This window comes from Rhopilema esculentum, chromosome 4 (genome assembly GCF_057945365.1).
Source record: "Rhopilema esculentum isolate cy_ngs chromosome 4, ASM5794536v1, whole genome shotgun sequence".
Lineage (NCBI taxonomy): Eukaryota > Metazoa > Cnidaria > Scyphozoa > Rhizostomeae > Rhizostomatidae > Rhopilema > Rhopilema esculentum.
This window is the reverse complement of record NC_142818.1, coordinates 8,093,950-8,112,554: the sequence shown is the minus strand read 5'-3', so window position 1 is coordinate 8,112,554 and position 18,605 is coordinate 8,093,950. Positions and strand designations below refer to the sequence as shown.

At 33.9% G+C, this 18,605-nt stretch overlaps 1 protein-coding gene across 1 annotated transcript; it reads right to left on the bottom strand.

Moving 5' to 3' along the window:
• Nucleotides 1–161: 161 nt before the first annotated feature.
• Nucleotides 162–18,392, bottom strand: LOC148960380 (lipid scramblase CLPTM1L-like). Its single transcript, XM_089116100.1, has 17 exons — nt 18,130–18,392; nt 16,770–16,864; nt 15,560–15,746; nt 14,969–15,081; nt 14,785–14,857; nt 11,802–11,919; nt 11,248–11,342; nt 10,565–10,649; nt 10,231–10,334; nt 8,661–8,729; nt 7,960–8,010; nt 7,320–7,402; nt 5,687–5,721; nt 5,016–5,071; nt 3,671–3,715; nt 3,130–3,245; nt 162–2,200 (listed from the first exon to the last, which is right to left on the bottom strand). Exons 1-17 carry the CDS (start codon nt 18,301–18,303, stop codon nt 2,125–2,127), a joined length of 1,575 nt encoding a protein of 524 aa, XP_088972226.1. The 5' UTR covers nt 18,304–18,392; the 3' UTR covers nt 162–2,124.
• Nucleotides 18,393–18,605: the final 213 nt, after the last annotated feature.

The window sequence follows — 18,605 nt, the reverse complement described above, 5'->3', positions numbered from 1 at the left end:
TACAGAATAAATTCTAACAAAAACACCAATTGGTTGCCATAAGAAGAAAACTTTGGCGGTATTTATACCCTCATTTCGAAAAGGAGGCTATCCTCTGGATGGGTTTGCAGCATGGGCCTAAAAAGCCTAAATCAAGAAGAACAGTTGCTTGTCAGGTCATATATATATCGATTAAGAAAGGATTGCAGCAAATAGAGACAACTGGAAAAAATCAGTAATAAATTGAAGAAGGATATTTTATGAAGGTTTAAGCCAAGGAACTGCACTGAATCAACATTGCTGATCCTTAATATTTCCCGTTAAAAAGTTTCTTCATACTCATACAAGCCGTTACCGAAAGAGATAACTTGAACCATGATCATACCAATCAGGTGTTTTACTTGTGGTAAAGTAATTGGAAATAAATGGGAAAGTTATCTTGGTCTGTTGCAGTCAGAGTTCTCTGAAGGTGAAGCCCTTGATTCGCTTGGCCTTAAAAGATATTGCTGTCGGAGAATGTTGCTTGCTCACGTCGATCTGATCGAGAAGCTGCTGAATTACACACCATTGGAAAAATAAAGCGTTTACTGAAAAGTCAGTTTCCTTTGGATTGAATGCATTTGACAGAGGATGGTAACTGAGGTTCCCATATTGCGAACAGAGTGCTGGATTTTATATCAGTGATGACTTTCTAGATCCCATATTAAGCAAAAAAATCCTATGAGCAGATTATGTATAAAAGATTAAAAAGAACTCTTGTCTAGTAAATATTGTATTTTTATTTTATTTTCTTGTCTGCTTGTGGTATTTGTCTCTTTTAGTTTTTGAGATGCTGCTTATCTTGTATTTTTCATGATTAACTCAATTAAGATAGGCAAGGTGATTTCATAGTTCAAAAAGGAAATCCCAAGATACCATCAAACTATAGTCCAACTTCTTTTAAATCAGCCTCAAGCAAATTTATGGAATGTTAATGTACAAGAGACTATAGATTCCTTGTGATACATGGTGTTCTCTTCTCACTACAATGGGTTTTAATAAAATCATTCAATTGCTCATGGTCTAGTGAGTCTGAAAGGACTGTAAAGAATACACTTTATAATAAAAAGATTGGCTGGATTATCTTCATTGATCTACAAAAGGCGATGACACTGTTTATCATAACATTTTGTATTGTAAATTAGAGCATTATGGTGTTCATGGATGTGCACAAGGGTGGTTAAGCTCATATATCTCTTTGATACAAAGCAATTTGTTTCTGCCAGTGGATGTAATTCTGAATTGCCTAAAATTTCTTGTTGTAATGTTTCACAAGGAGTCCACCTGTACAATGCATTGTTGCCCTTACAAAATGACCTTGTTGTTCAGGACAAAACATTTGCAACATGGATTGAGCCAATTTTCAAATTGCGATAAAATGCAGTCATCCTTTTTTGTTCTGTCATTATCTTGATCTTCAAGAAATTGATCAATAGAGAAACTACAATTGGGAAATTATCAATCTTCATTCCAAACATGATTGGTTCCATTTATATTTTTGCCTTTATGTGTTTTCATGTGGCAAACCAATAATTCTCTTATTCATGTGAAGTATTTCCCTGGCAAGCACATTCCAGTTTGATTTTGGATGCTACACCTAGATCCCAAGGCACTAATTATTGGCAGTCACACCCTCTCCCCCAATAATTTAAACTGTTGGTCTGAAGAATATGTGGACTTGAAAAAGTTTATCCTGATTCCTGCTAAGGTAAACTTGGTTTTTTGAATACATCAACAAACATCTGTCCTTTTATGTCAAGAGTTGGTCCTGTCAAAACTCCTCCAAATAGCTCTTATTTTTGCTCCTACCTCTAGTTTCAAAGCTAACTGCTACTTTTCTGATGACAATTTGATTACATACCAAGAAGTCCTTATGATTCCCAACAATAATGCAAATGCACTTTAATATCCTAAGAGCCAATAAAAAAGTTGCAGTGTCAAAAACAGAACAAATTCTTGTTTTTGTAAAGTAATACTTAGAGACAAAAGGTCACCAATTTTTGCAACTTAAGAAGTTCGTGGATTATTATCAGATAAAACAATTTTCTTAACAATAATTTTTCAAGAGACTACAATAAATTTTTGGGGAAAAATGTATAATACAATCTATTCCTTCTTTTCCTTTTGATCTTCATATGACATTCCAAATTCATTTACTCTGGACTTGTCAATTGGGTATAACCTAAAAGGAATTGGAGCAAATTATGGAAAGCTGCAAAGTTTGAATAAATTCGGTAGCAGAATTATGGTATAACTATGCCAAATCTAAAAGATAGTTGCTGATGATGGCATTAAGCATGAAGTGCAATAGATATTTAGTTGTATTTTACTGTCCTATTTAAAATATCAAATAATGATCAGCACTGCCTACAGGGCATTGAGCACAAAACCGTGTTTCAAAGAAACATGAGGCTCTGTTTGCCTAATTTTAAGAATCGTTATTTTAAGAAACATTAAAAGACTGACTTAAGCAATAGCAAAGATTATAAAAATGCAATGGTATTATATTATAATTTATCAGTGTATAAACTGAAATTGCATGATTTTGTTCATGAACTGTCAACAGACAATGCATGTCTGATGATATCAAAGACATTTCCATCACCATCAAATCACAAAGTTATTTTAAAGTTAAGAGTTATTACCTTGAAGCTATTTTAAAGAAAGATTTAACAATACAGAAAAAAATCTGAAAATATTACGAAAAAGTAAGGCTCAACTCAAACTTCTTGTTTTTTAAAACATGTATATGAAAGATAAGTTAAACAGTAATTTGCATAAAATTATTTCAATATAAACTTCAAAACATGTTTCAAGTACAGCAAAATTAAAAAAAACAGTCAAAATGGAAGTATAGCATACTAAAAATCCCTTCCTCAAACACTCTGCAGAGTATAAATTGTTGGGTAATGTTCATAAATTAATATCATAACTTTACAAAGTTATTCTTAAAAAGTGAATTCTAATTTGATGTCAACATCAAATTATCTTTAATCTTGCCCTCTACATAAATTAACTAATACATATATTCCAGAAATAAAAGAAATGAAGAATTTTGGTGCCTGATGATGATATGTTATTAAATAAATTATAATTGAAAATTTGCCTTACCATCTCTGATAAAGATAGATCATAAAAACAACATCATCTCTGAAACAGGCTAGTCTGTGAGCTGTAGGCATTGTGATGATAAATGCAAATATGTCATCAATAAAAGTGTTGAAGGCCTGAAAAAACCAAGCATTTCATAGTTTAAACAATATTTGATAATTTGCTTTAAAAAAACCATAACCAGGAAATAAATGTTTTACTAGGAATAGCTTAACTTTTCACAACATTCACTCTGATGAGGCCATGTAAACCAGCGTGAAATATTGGCTATATTAAAATTTATATATTTTTCATAATTTTGTAAACAACTAGGTGTAAATCATTTAAGCTTTATAGTTTATGATATAAATTACAGGAATAACAATTATAGCAGATCAATTTCCCTTAAAGAATTAGAAGTGGGATAAAAACTGATGGAGCAGCTACTGAAACATTTTTGACCAACAAAATATTTTAATGAAACAACATGACTTATATTCTAAAAAATTGAATTAAAGAGTAAATAAGTAGAATATCTAGATACAATATATTGTTGACAGACCTTGTACATGAATGCCTTCCAAGGTAAGTGTGCAACTGACTTCAGCTATGGAATTAAACCCACATCATGATTGAAAACCATTTGAAGATATATAAAAAACTGAATTGGCAAAATAAGAGGCAACATTGGCAGCATATTTGGCAATGAAAATTTTATGATATAGATCCATAAACTTTATGGATACTTTAGGAATATTTTTGTACAGCATCTACAACAAGGAAAAGATGCAACAATGCCTAAGATACTAGAGAAATTAATAGGAAGTCAATGGACAACTTAGGGACAACTAATAGGGGGAAAATTGCATGTCTTCATGGACAAAAATACAATTTTCCATAATTTTTGGGGACAATTTATTTGACTGTAGAAAATATAAACCAAATCCTTTGATTCTGGATGCTACACCTTGACCCAGGGATACAAAAAAATTATTGGCAGTCGCACTCTCATGATTGAAACATTGGGTCTGAACAAAAATGTTGACGCAGTCTGAGAAAAGTTTATCTTGATCAACAAATATTTGTCCTTTTGTGTCAAGAGCTGGTCCTGTCACACATCCTCCAAATAGTTCTTATTTGTGGTCCTACCTTGACTTTAAAAATCTAACTGCCACTTTTCTAATGACAACAAGAATAACCAACACTGCCATTTTAACAACTGAATTTATCAACTAGTATGTTCTCAAAATTAAACAGTTAATTGCAATAACTGATATATGCATCTGCAATGGTGCATATAAAAAGAGTCCAAAGTCATTGCAAGCTACTCATATATAAGAAACGATTCAATTTATCCTAAAAAACAAAACAAAAATTGATAAATAAAAATTAGTAGGAGTAGCTATGCTTGATATTTTTTTCTGCTATGTGTCGTATTTTGCATTTTGTAATTGTGTTCATACTGAATTTTAAATGCTAGTACCATCAAGTTATTTAAAACTGAGTAAAATTGAAAGTGCCAGTCGCTGTGGAAGCTTTATGTCCTTTCTGTCTACTTCTGCTGTGATTGGCAAAGTTGATCTTTTGTAACACATGATTAGATTTTATAGAAAAAAAGAAACATTGCTGTTTAAAACAATACAAAAAATTGCTAAATAGGCTGCATACAGCCAAAAATTAACTTCAAATCTTAGAGGCACTGGTACCCTGAAATCTGAAATGGACATGGGGAAGATACAAAATTTAAACCACAAATAGCTCACTTTTGTTAACTTGGAAATTTTTGATAATCAAAAACAAATATAAAATGTTAACAAAGGGATAGGGAAAAAAATTAAAAACCAGTAAAAATATGCAGAAACATTCTTCTTCCAGTCAAGCTTTGGGAAAAAATTTTGAATACTAACCTTGTAATTCACAAAAAGTTGGGGTAGCATGAACAGAAATCCAAAAGCATATACACCTGGAAAAGAAGAGCCCATATCGATCAAACAGTTTAAAAAGTTAGTTTTATTTTGCTCTCTGATAGCAAAAAATTACTTCTTTGTGCTGAGGTAATTTCGCTTACAGTTGCTTGAAGATCACTTCAAGTGAGAAAATCAGAGTTCTAGCTTACAACAGTCCTGTTCTACATACCACAGCATGTATAGATCTGTCATTGGGCAATATCAAACAGACCGGGAAAGGGGCATCTACATTAGGTTGAAGCTAAAAAATTGCACAAAATTGTGTTAGGCTATGTCCTGCGTCCTTCATGAAGATAAATCTTGAACAAATCAAGAGGTTCTTGAATGATCTGCAGTTTATGATCCTGAGGCATGTTATTGAAAATTACCAGACCTGATAAGATAAGTACTCCCAAAACAAAAACAACGCCTGCATCCCATCAGCTGCTTAAATAAAAAACTAAGAAAAAGTATAAAGCATTTTACCCTTATAATTTATATATAATTCTTACTTTTACTTTTGACTATTCTATCAAAATTCAATAAATTCAGAACAAATTTGATTACTCCATTTAGACATTCAATAACTTCAAAAAATAGCACCTGACATTATATTGGCTAAATAAACTCACCATTGACAAGAGATCTAACAACCCATGAGTACCAACTGCAAAGTATAATTAAAATTGCTGCATCACATCACACAGTATATCTTATTATATTTTATGGAAACACAGGCAAATATCAGATACAGAAGAACCTCCATCAATTAAAACCAGTGTTGTCATAAAAAAGGGACAAAGAAGTTATTGCCCCTGCATAACTTTTATGTAAGGCTTACCTAATTCTTCCAATATGTGGGTAAAGAACTATCAGGTAGAGGATGGTCACCGTTTTTAGATATTTTCAAATGGAAATTACACATCATTATAAACAAAACAATATTTAGAGTTAGGGTGTGACAATGGGATTTTGCAAAAGGGGGGCACTTCTCTAGGAGGAAGCATGGCATTTCCTCGCAGATCTCCCGTAAGGCTGCCATTGAGAGCCCATTTCACGCTACAGAGACTTGTGTCTCCATCAGAACACCACTCTATTAACAGTATCATTTGGAAAAATTCACAAACGTTCTTTATAAGAAAGCATTGACCTCAGATAAAATTGTGCATTTAAATTGGGCATTTGATCTGCTAGTTGGGTTACAAGCATTTCTGCGAAATGCATATATGAGGATACAAAGATTAAAAAATAAAAAGGCATAGAACTGCATGGATCATTCACAGAGTAATTTTACACTGCAAGTAAATTATTACGGTTAAATCACATATAAAATATCGGAACAACTTCTTTTCACACATAATTGATATCACGAGAGCTTGAAATGTGATAATTTGTAGCTACGATGAATCAGATTGTTACTAAACCGGAAGCTGGGGTAAATTTCTTTTTGAGCAACACAAAGAAACTTTTTGTAGTTTTCAACACAAGGCTGCTTTGTTGAAATGGTGCATTGAAATAGTGTTTCATCTGGTTTACTGAAGAATAATGTCTCATCTGGTTTACTGGTCAATCAAAATGATATTTAGATATGAACCATCATAGAAATTCATGGGAACATACACACACAAAGATAATAAGATGAACAATCTTATACAAAGTAAAAAACAAATGCAAAAGGTATCACAGTAAGGAAAGGTAGAAAGTTTGAATTAAAAAAAAGGTACACAATAATCCACAACGAAAGTCTCTTTGAAATTTAGCTATACTGCGAAAAAGAATACATCTGACTCAGTAACACTTGAGACAGAACAGTGATAGGATTTGCAATGAACTGACTTGGGCCTAACTTGCATTCTTTGAACATGTTTCAATTTGTTGGTGATATCAATTGCAGAAATAACCGTGTTGTTGGAGTCTCAATCTTCTCTTCCATAATAAAAAAGGCATGCATCTTCAGAACTAACAGAAATTGACCAAATAATGGTTTCCTTTACTAATAAATAATAATTTATAAAAGGTCAATAATACACCATTGAAAATCCTTCTCATTGATTTCAGTTTTTAGAGTGATGAAGATTTGATTGAGAAATGGCAACAGTTATCTAGGATGATTAAATAGAGATGTACCATCAGGTAACCACTTTTTATTTGCAGTGGGTTTAGACTCTTGCTTGCAAAATACAAGAGATCAAGCCTGATCAACGTCCGATCTACTTCCATTGCAATGTTTAAAAGCAGGTTGGACAAAAGCATAGACAAACATACCTTTTATGTGGATAATAGATTAAGGAGTAAATTGCTCCTCCAGTTAGCAAAGGATATAACAGGAATGACAGATATTTCATTGCCTGAAAAAAAAATTCAGAAAACAGGTTTTAAAAAAAAGCAACCTTTTCTGCAAATCAACATCTTTCTGAAGCTTTTTTGCGCTATTCAGCCCAAACCTAAAAAATAACCTAAGAAAATGCAGTTTATTCAAAATCCTGTTATCTTATAGAAAGAGCCTTGGAAGATGCTTCTTTTCTTTGTTTCAGTTTTTCCTTTAATTCTTTAATTTTGCAATACATTAAAAATAGTTTCGGAAAATATAAAATGGAATATTTTCCAAAAGATATTACCCTACCCAATTTCTCTGTTTTTCATAATGCTTTCATTTGCTATAGGACCTGAGATTATTTGGTCAATTAAAATTTCGGACTTTGATTAGAGGTCGTTTTGTACTGCAGTTGAGAAAATCCTGATGTTATGAAAGCAAAAGATCTAGTGTGGTAATGGTGAAAAGAGAGACAAAAAATCCCAAAAGCATCATAAGGTTCACTGTATGCAACGTTAGCTTGAAGGTATATTTGCATCCTCAAAATTGCACAATTTTACCTTGAGAGATAAAAGAACAGGAAATACTCACCTCACTGTCGTGGCTTTCTGTTTCCTGCTCAGAGGCAGACTTTTCACCAAGCTAGAACAACAGAAATTCAACATTAAAACTTACCACTCATTAATAGATATAGATAACAAAGTAACATTAAAAGTTCATAAAATGTTACCTAAAATAATTACAACATTAAACAGGGAAAATACTAAGTAATTAGCTACCGACTCTCAAGCCCCGAATAAACATCCCATCCCACTAACTAAGGTTTCGAAAAAAATCCACCAATGAAAACCTTATTCCAGAACTCCAGTTTATTATTTTCAAGCCTCGTGAATTAAGAAGGTATATACAACAAAGCTCCTAATAGTGTAAAAAAGGAATCGAGAAGTGAAAGAAAGAAAGAGAAAAGACATTATTAAGAACTGAATATTCCTATTTTTCTGTGATATTATAAATACGTTTTTCTATTTTCAGGAATCAGCACCTTGTTCATATTTCTTCTGTTTCCAATCTAAAGTAACTGCTAGTAATTCAATCTTTTGTTGAAAGAAACATACTTGTCCTCGAGCATGTACTAATGTAATTCCTTTCAACATAATTCTTGAAAATCAACACATACAGTATAGTAGCAAGTTTCACCAAAATATGCTAAAGAATAGTTGCATCATCAGGTTAATCGAACGATGTGACGTATGGGGATGTGAGTGTCCACCTTTGTATACAGACACATGTACCTTGAAGCGTGGGAAAATGCCACCACCAAAAGTGACTTCAACTTTTAATGCCCTTGACACCTTCCAAAACTAAGACAAAAACAAATATATGGATGAATAAAAAATTCTATCAGAAACAAAATATGGCACAGTCAATCCTCTAACGATCGATTAAGAGGCACAGGCCTCAACAACCTTCAGCACATTAGTAAATTCATAAAATATGACCTGTGTTTAAATCAAGCTAAGTTTTGAAGCTTCCAAAACTAAAGACACGACACTTGGCATAAAAGTAAGTGGGGGTTAATGCAAATGATGCAACTAATTTCTCATTACAATAAGCATGGACTTATTATATTTTATTTCTTTCAAAATTTATCGATATATTTCAATTTAACCAGAGTATTTTTCAATGCTAAATCTAGAAAACTTTCTCCAGAATCAACAGATATATTCTAGTGATTGGACAGATAAGTTTGTCATCGTTGATAGTTCCATTAGCTTTATCTGTGACTATGTTACCAAACCAAGTAATTCATTCCAAATCGCGATAATTTACCGACTTTCTTTTCGTAAATAATGTTAACCAGTTTCCCCTAAAAATCCTGTTTTGTGCTACTTGCCTAAAAAGGCATACATATATCAAAATGCACCACTTTGAGATTAAAGCGAAGGAAGATTATTTCTGTCTTATGGCACATTTATTTCTCTATAATTCACCTATTTAAAACTTGAAAGAGCAACTTAAGATATTTTTTCCAAGCTTTTCTCTAAAATGTAGCCACTGTCTAGTTTTTGAAATAAAAGCAATTATTGATAACAATAAACCTTTTATTACATTTCAACAAGTACAGCCAGTAGAATCTTTTATATTTCAAAAAAGCACTCCCGTTTCTTGGCAGAAATTAAGGTGTTATGGTCTCTACAAGACCAACGGTAGACTACCAAGGGGTTACATTCCAGGATAATCAAAAAAATACTTTACATTAATATTTGACTATAGTTGTATGGATAAATATTAAATCAGTGAAAAATGAAGGACTACATTCCCTACAAAAAGTTTCCTAAGGCCGTTAAGCTAGATTACTTTGCTATAAAATAAATATTTTTCATAATATGCAGCTGATACCACAGTCGCTTTAACCTAAAAAATGTTGGTTTACAGTTGAATACCATAACTACGAGTCTGGAATCAACTCAACAATAATGAAGCTCCAAACATCACATACAAAAACACTGCTATTGACAACTTGTGTATAATTAGATGTAAGTGTACAGCGAATTTTGCAGGCATTGAGCGTTTCAGATAGTAAGAGAATGAGCACAAATGAACTAACGGAAATTGGTCATAATAAAGGTTTTCAGAGCACAAAGACCTACAAAGACCTAAATTACAATTAAAAAGCACACAACGAGCTCTATAATTCAACTTAAGATCAAGTATACATTGATATGAGTCAAAAATTGAGTTGTGATTTTGCCTATATTATTTTCAATTTTCCATAGAATCTAGTACACAAACTAATCATGAAAGTTAATGTACCGAGACCCCTGGCGAGCATGATCTATAGATTTCCAATAGATTACTTACTTCTATCAATGACCCGATTCCGGCTGGTACTAACACAAGTAAACTGGTCTTCTCATCCAGAAGATACAAAAATATTATTGCTGTACTGCAACATCTCCAGAGCACTATAAAAACAATACGCAATGAATGCCAATTACAAAACAACAGTAATTTAAACAAAAACGTACATCTCTCGCTATGAATATCGATGCTTATATGTAGTCAGAAGAAATTAATAAGCTTTGGAAATTTCTAGAAACTGCTGCATATGGTCATTATCTTTTGAATATTCAAATGTTTCGTGTACCGGGTCATGACCGCTACGAAAGTGTGGCTGAAAAAAAATCATCCTTACCAACTCTCAATGATAACCCTTCCATCGATTTCTTGTTTTTCCAAAAGTTGATGTCATTTTTGAAAGCCAAGAAATCAAAAAGGAGCTAAAGGTTAGAGAAAAAATGTCACTCATATTCATTTTAGGTATAAAATTAAAAATGCATCAATACAATTTTGATGAAGGTAAAATGTTTATTGGTGAGCAAGTAAAACAAGTGAATGAGAAACCGTATTAATGATAAATAAAGGAGGAAATAAACCTAAAAGGTTGTGCAAAAAGTTATTGCTGTTGCATGAGACCATTCTTGATCAAATTTCCCTTGGACCTTTGTTGACCAGCTGCTTCCTGAAAAGGTTAGCCCTCATTGTTTCTGGCTATCACGTAGGATTTTTCTAAAAAACGATTACAACAGGAGCCACCTGATTTAAATACAGTAGTTGATACAAGAACTCAGGAACAGCTTCCACAACAAAGAATTTACTACCAAACAATAATTTTTCAAAATAGAAGGTTGTGTGATTAGCACAGTTTGCTGGAAGTCTATATTTAAAATGAGTATTCCCAAATTCTTCTCCAAAAGATACTTTTGAATTATTGCTGTCATAACAGAGAACGTTTTGTAAAGCCCTCAATTCTGCTCATATAAAACTTTATCGGATAAAGACAAAATACCATTGAACAGTTGCTTTTTAATCACTTACATGCAAAACAGAGATGGCAAAAGTAAGTCCAAGGAAATACAAATTGGTGTCAGTGAAAATTCCTTTCAGCTCGTTCATATCCTTATCTGTAAAACCTATAAGGTAAACATTCGATATGTCATTTAGGTACATTTTAGCCAAAATATATAGTCATCAAAACAATTTACAAAAGTTTTCCAAATTATTTAGTTAATAAGGTCGCAATTTTGCATAGATACTCGTAATCTGCATGTTGGTGAAAATGGTTCTAAATATCATTATCAATTGACTAATTCAGGCAGCATAAGCGTCAAATCTTGATTGGCTAGGAAAGGAATCACCGCCACGGGAATCGTCTTCGAACTGAACCAATAAGGTTGCGAGAAAGTCTTCGAGAAGCACGTTTTTTGGCCTCATGAACCCCCTCCCTTTAAAAAGAATCTGATCACACATACAGTGGGGGAATGGGATAAAACTTGGCTATTTTATTCCAATGACCCCGACGCACATTTCCAGAAAGAGCAAACGCGCTAATTCAGGCTAATTTCTTTATTCACAAAAAGTAATCTACTCACCGAATTCCTTCATTCGACTGAGTGACTGCTCAACGGTCATCCACAGCCTAAGCCGTCCAATTGAAACTGGCTTATATTCTAAGAGCACCTCAACGCTCTTAGTGCTTTCATTGACAGGCTGCAAAAAAACTTGTAAAACAAAAAACAAGAAAAACAAACCATTTTATCATGTTTAGAAATGACGGTGTAAAGCATTGTTAAGAAAAAAGGATTGGAATTTCAGAAATTGACAGTAATTTGTAGCAAATGGGCAGAAATGGACAAAAAATGAAAAGGGCGAAAATGGACAAAAAGGAAAGAAATGCGCAGAAATAGGCAGTCATGGGTAGAGATGGCAAAAGAAGGGAGAAATAGTAGCGTACGCGGTACAAACTTCTGGCGTATATTTATATTCTCAAGTTAAATAGCATTACGATATAAAAAAAAAAATAAACCGTAAACCACAGTAAACCACAATCATGAAAGGTTTCCTTACACTTGATAGAATAACCCATACCCTGAATGCAAGACAACCCCCCCCCCCCCCCTGGAATTTAGACGGTCGCAGACGGTCTTGTAATTTCCTCACGACACGTTCCGTTATCCACGATTTTTGATCCCAAAAAATAAAGTTGTTGACGATTTCAATGTTGTCATCTCCCAGTTTGAACTCATAGATCTGTTCTGTTGCCATAATTTCGTATTTTTCAAGTTTAGATATAACCCCGCCTCTTCACTACTCTTCCTCGTGCGCCATTAAGATGATGTAATCTGCATATCTAAAGTTGTTAATCGTTCTTCTTCCGATTCCGATGCCTCTTTCATTTCATCTAGGTTCGCTTTCCTTATGATGAATTCACTGTAAAGGTTGAATAGATACGGCGAGGGGATGCAGCCTTGCCTCACTCCTTTTCCGATTCCAAAGGTTTCCGTGTCTCTATGCTCCGTTGTTACTTGTGCCTCCTGGTTTTTGTACAAATTTCCAATGAGTTGAGCTATGTGCTCTGGTATTCCCATCTCGTGCATTACGTTCCTAATGATACTGTAATCAATACAATTGAATGTCTTACAATAATCATTGAAGCACATGTACACTGGTTGATGGTATTCCTTCGCGATCTCCATTACCCCCCTAAAGTTTGATAATTGGTATCTCGTCCCTCATCCTTTCCTGAATCAAGCTTGTTCTACATGCATTTCTATCTCCATGGGTATTTGCATTCGGTGTTGTATGCTCTTGAGCAAAAATTTGCTGGCATGAGATATCAGTGCGATTATTGTGTTGTTTGAGCACATCCTGGTGTCTCCACTCTTCGGTATCAATATATATATATTGATTGTTTCCATTGTTTCGGCCATGAACCGGTTATCCATATTAGTTGACATATTATGGTTAATACATATATTCCTTTTTCATCTGGGATTTTACAGAGTTCGATTGATATTTCATCATTTCCTGGCGTCTTCCTGTTTGCTAGTTCTTTCAATGTCTTTCTAACTTCACCTTTGGTTATTGAAGGTTCTTGCTCATAGCCCTTTTTCTCAAACGTTTCCGTGATATTTTCCTCTCTTCTATACAGCTTTTTGTTCCTCCTTTCTTTTACAAGGCTCTCCTCACTCAAGTTTCCTCCTCTTTGGTCCTCCTAATCTCGGTTTGACTTTTCCTGTGAGGTCTTTGATCTTTTCGAACGAATCTCTCGTCCTCCCTTTTCGATTTTCATCCTCAATCTCGTTGCACATTCTTTATCCCTTCTGGCTTGGCGTTGGATGCTGCGTTCAGCTGTAGTATGTTCCCTCTCGGAGCTCCGTTCTTTTTGGCTACTCGCCTTCTGTCCGCTATCTCAATTGCTTAACTTGTTAGCTATTTCGATTTTGTCCTTCTTTTTGTTCGTCATGGTCTCTTCTCTAACTATGGCTTGCCATAGTTCATCTGGTTCGATCTAACGCTGCGAATCGATTTTTCACTTTAGGCCCTCTTTACTCTCTACAGTTTCAAACGAATGTCGGCCACAATGAGTTCATTATCTGACCCACAGTCTGCTCCAGGGAGTGTTTTGCCTGATTGTACTGTACTTCCCCATCTCTTTTTTATCAGGATGTAATCAATCTGGTTTCGGTGGACTCAATTGGGTGTTGTCTATATGTACAGTCTTTGCTTCGGTTGTTTGAGCCAAGCGTTGGCTATTACCATCTCGTTTGGATCACAGAACTCTAGCACTCTCTCTCCCGCATCATTCCTCTCACCTAAATCATACTTCCCTGCAATTCCATAAAATCCTTCTTCGCCTACTTTTGCATCCCAGTCTTCTGTGGTGATAAGAATATCTTGTCAATAGGGTTCTGTATTCCGTCCTTCTCTCCACCTTTAATCAATGTTTTTTTAACTACAAAGTAACCTACAACGTTTGAAAACACGCCTATACCCCTGTTTGAATGGCTAAACTACCAACAAGGTTTTGAGAAAAGAGAAGGATGATGTCCATGTACTGAGTACTGGAGAGTGTGTTAGGGACAGGCGTTGGGTGTTTCAAAAACTTTTCGAGAGAGGGGTATTAGCCGAATTGGGTAAAAAAACAATTTTTTTGGTATGAACAACGTATGAAGAGTTATCTTGGTGAAAATATGTCGAGCAACGGCATAAATCAAATTGGAAGTATTGGCTTTTCTGTCATTCCTTTCATAGAAATTGAAGTTTAATCAGCTTAGTGCAGTCTGGGCGGTTAGCAAACTATCAGGTCTCCGCGAGATATTGTCTTAATTTGGCTTTCATGGCGTTCTTCATGGCCGATCTATTCCTTGGTCCTTAATGGGATGTAAACAAGCTTTACATGCTTTGATGAGTAGTACAATACGACTCTAAGTTGCTACTTAAGTTTTATGCTTAATTAATGCGATTACCACCTGCGAAATCTTAAATTAAGCTTTACTTGACTCTAAAAAATTTCCCGTCAAAATGGCAAAACCAATATCGCAAAGCATCTTTTAGAAACAATTTTATACAAACCCTTAGAAATCTTTCAGTTGCACTGAGTGTGTCATAGTGAAGCATGGGCAAATAAAATCCGTCTTGAGTAACCCTACAGGCAAAAAAAACTTTTTTAATGCAAGCCCGGGCTTTCTGAAAAAGAATTATTGTATAAAAGAACCATAGTAAACGGCGTTGATGAAATAAATTGGTTTCAACTCACTGTAATGATCGATAAATCTCCGCTGGTATTGCCATTCGCTCAAATGAAACATCAGAGACCAAAACGTGGAGTATAATATTTGCTTTGATGTGTGTTATTGGAACTTGTGATGTCTGAAAAGATTCTAAGGTGGATTTAGTTGCATGTAAATATTTGTGAACGCTGTTCCTTACACAAGTTTTTTACAAGAGAAAAATCTAGATTTCTCTTTGCAAATTATAACAAGTTCCACAATTATTACATTCATAAAAAACTGAATGGGATTTCTGAAAAAACAAGAATTTTTTCTGAACCATGATTACTTGGAAGACCAACACATTAGCTCTTAGCTATACTTTGTATTTTGACGTTTATGTACCAATTATTTTTCTCTCATTGTTGTATCTAAATTAACTAATAATTTTTTTGCACTGAAATGCAAATCTTAGAAAACTGTTATCAGAAAGAGTTTCATTCTCTTGCTATTCATGATATTTCCAATTGGCTTTTTGCATTATAAACAAGGTACATATCAACTGAAGACAAATTTAAGAAGACATTCTTTGTGTAAATCTAAAAAGTAAATCTCACATATGATTTCTGAAAGAGTACCTTTGTCTTAGTTTCACTCAGCAAATTAAAGATTTGGTCTTTTGGTATCGAATATTGTGAAATTTCAAATTTGAGTATTGATGATGAATGACTGTCAAATGGAGACCAATCAACTGGGTGGACAAATGCATAACCAAACAATGTCCCATTCCTTCTTGTCTTTCTTGGAAGACTGATGTTGAAGGAGCTAAAATTTTAAAATCAGCATATCATTCGATTTTGTCAAACAATAAAAAAGTTTGGTAGCTGAGCTTATTTATTCATTATCAGCAAATTTACAGTCTAGAATTTTTTGAGCATGTCAAGAAATATTTGAGTTCAGAATGAAATAAGTGAAAGAACTAAAAAGTTTAAGCAGTTCAGTTTGAGGTGTGTGATTGCATGTCTGTGCCTAAGTGAGAAAAGCTGTGAATTTTGCCATGCACCTGTTTCTAAAAAAATATCAATATTGCGTACCTCAGCCATTTGTATTTTGTAATCATTACTTTTTTATTAGAAACATTGTCTTGTTGCTTTGTGCTAGGGAATTGCATGAGGCGATATGCATGGTAAAAATGGAAACCTGTCTGGCCTGTTTGAGTGTGATGAAAAAACCACTCTAAATCTGTATCACCACTGTTTTTTTAAGTAAATTTAGAAAGTAAATTTTACATTGAAAAAGTGTTAAAAGGCCTTAATAGCCTAACAACGCTTGTTCAGTACTTTCAAAATTATCATTTACATACATTACTACTTTAAATTCATGTTTGGATCAAAATAATAGAAGTTTCTTTTGTGGGTGTCTATAACACTCTTAACATAGTTATATGATCCTTTGATACCACAAAGCTTAAAAATAACACAGAAAAGCTATAGCATGGAAAGTATTGGTATTATCACTTTTCATGCAATTGAAACTGAAAGTTATGAATCAGGTGTTTGTGTATAGTCATATCAATGAGTTTGTGTGTAAGTCATGTTTATATTGTTCAGTATATTCTTAAAATTAGGTCAACCAGTATACTGCAGAAGGTTTTGATATCATGAGCTCGATAAATAAAAAAGTAAACCTTCCTTGCATCTGTATCTGTATCTAATATAAAAATCAAACATTTTGGAAGACAGAGCATTTTCTGGTCCATCAGATCTAAAATCCACCTGGCAGGGTTCTAGAAACATATATAAGAAGGCCCATATTATTAAAGTTGAACTGGATAAAAATTTTACATACTTCTTTTGATAATTCAGAACATTTCTACTTTGCCAGACTTGATCCAAATCAGTCACAGAAGAAGTTCTACTTTTATGACTTGTGTATAAAGAAACCTAAAGAATAAGTATTGAGATGGATTGATTATACAGAGATAGAAAAAAGATCTCTGGTATCAGTAAAGTAAATTAGCATAAATTAATTGCATTATCTTTCCTTTAAAAAGTCACAAAAATAAATTAAAGCTCAATGGATGTTACCAATCTAGATAGTAAAGAAAATTAACTAGTTTCTGAAAAACTAAGTACATTTTACACACAAATATATACACTCTCTTTGACATCAAGTGAGCTGTTATTCAGAGCGTTTTCTGGTGGTAATGAAGGCATGGCTCAAAAATCTTTGTTCGCCCCCCAGAGGTTAGTGGCTGGTGATGCCATTGGGGGCCCCATGCCCGCGGTTATGAGTGGCACCCAATGTAGAAACCAAATAGAAGACAACATATTGCATTAATTATTTTTTCATTTGTGGAAATGTCTTTAGTTTAGTTACACTCATTTTTTTATAAGAAACAAAGGTCGATGTTGAGTACTCCAGTTTCTTAATGTTCTGAAAATGTCAATACTCATTGTTTCTTAAGAGTTTCTCAATTATGATGTCGTGAATGATGTTATGAAATGTTCTTGCCCTTTTTTATCACGTCAAGAGATTCACTTCTGTTCCAATGCTGTATTTAGATGTGGGAAGTATATTTTTATCCCTTGTGTCTCAAGTTCTAGGCCAACAGGGCAATCTTGTTCTTGGATTTCACAAAATTTCATTGTTCTCAGTTTTATCATGATTTAATAGTTTCTTAATTTTTTTGCTTCGAGTACTGAAGTTTCTTAATTTTTTCTGACTGTCCAGTACTTGTTTCTTATAGCCAGTTTCTTATAAAAAAAATGAGTGTATGTTTTGTAAAAGCTGTTTTTCAGTGCCGTCGGAACGAAATTCATATTGGGGAGGCTGCCTATTGTATTCCTTCTCATTCAGTACACAGTTATAAAGGAAACATATTACAGTTTGACAATTATTGGGGGTTCCAGCCCCCCTCCCCAGGCCCCGGTTCCGGCGGGCCTGCTTTTATATCAAATTACCAATAGCCTTTTTTGCCCACCCAACAAAAAAGGCCGCCTTCATTAAGGCCTCTTCAATGTCCACCCATTAACATCCTTTTGTAAACTCCCATACGATCGTGAATTTACTTTGTAGATCATTTGTAACCATTAATTCTTTGTCATGAAATCTGTTAAGATGTGTTATTTACTGGATCAATTTAGTGAAGACTTCTCATTAAGCTAACTTTTCGCAGAAAACAAGCTCGCTGTGTTTGTTTTCTTACCATCAGATTTTCTGCATTTGATTTTCCGGTCATCCTGTACTTAGGCCGCAGACAGCGAACACCATCTCCAATGCAGCTAGGCGGGTTGAACAGAATATAAAATACATATAGACAATTAATAATATAAAGAGAAAATAAAACTAAAACTATATTTGTAAAATTTAGCTTCGACATTCTCCTAACAGTCGTTAAATGACCAAACGCTTTCAAAGTTTGGTAGCCATGTTGACCTCATTTTGAAGCTGAGGATAGCCATGCTCGAACCTTCTTTCTATCTCGCTTTAGTAGGAATCGAAATTTTGCTTCACCAAGAAAAGATTGTATGCACTCAAGTAATGAAACGAGAGCACATCTGGAGCTTATTGGCCATTTTTATAAAAATTTGATCGACCTTAAAAATATTACATTTTACTTTGCTATGAAGACGATTATATTGGTGAAAAAATTGAAATACGTAAAGTATTGACTTTCCATGA

Bases quoted from the DNA above. Each gene is read 5' to 3' on its own strand.
- LOC148960380 (XM_089116100.1), bottom strand. From the start codon at position 18,303: ATGTCGAAGCTAAATTTTACAAATATAGTTTTAGTTTTATTTTCTCTT. The intron at 15,082-15,559 runs GTACTCTTTCAG...GAATCTTTTCAG, and splicing joins TGAGTGAAACTAAGACAAAG to ACATCACAAGTTCCAATAAC. The intron at 5,722-7,319 runs GTATGTTTGTCT...TATACTTTGCAG, and splicing joins ATCTATTATCCACATAAAAG to TTGGTACTCATGGGTTGTTA.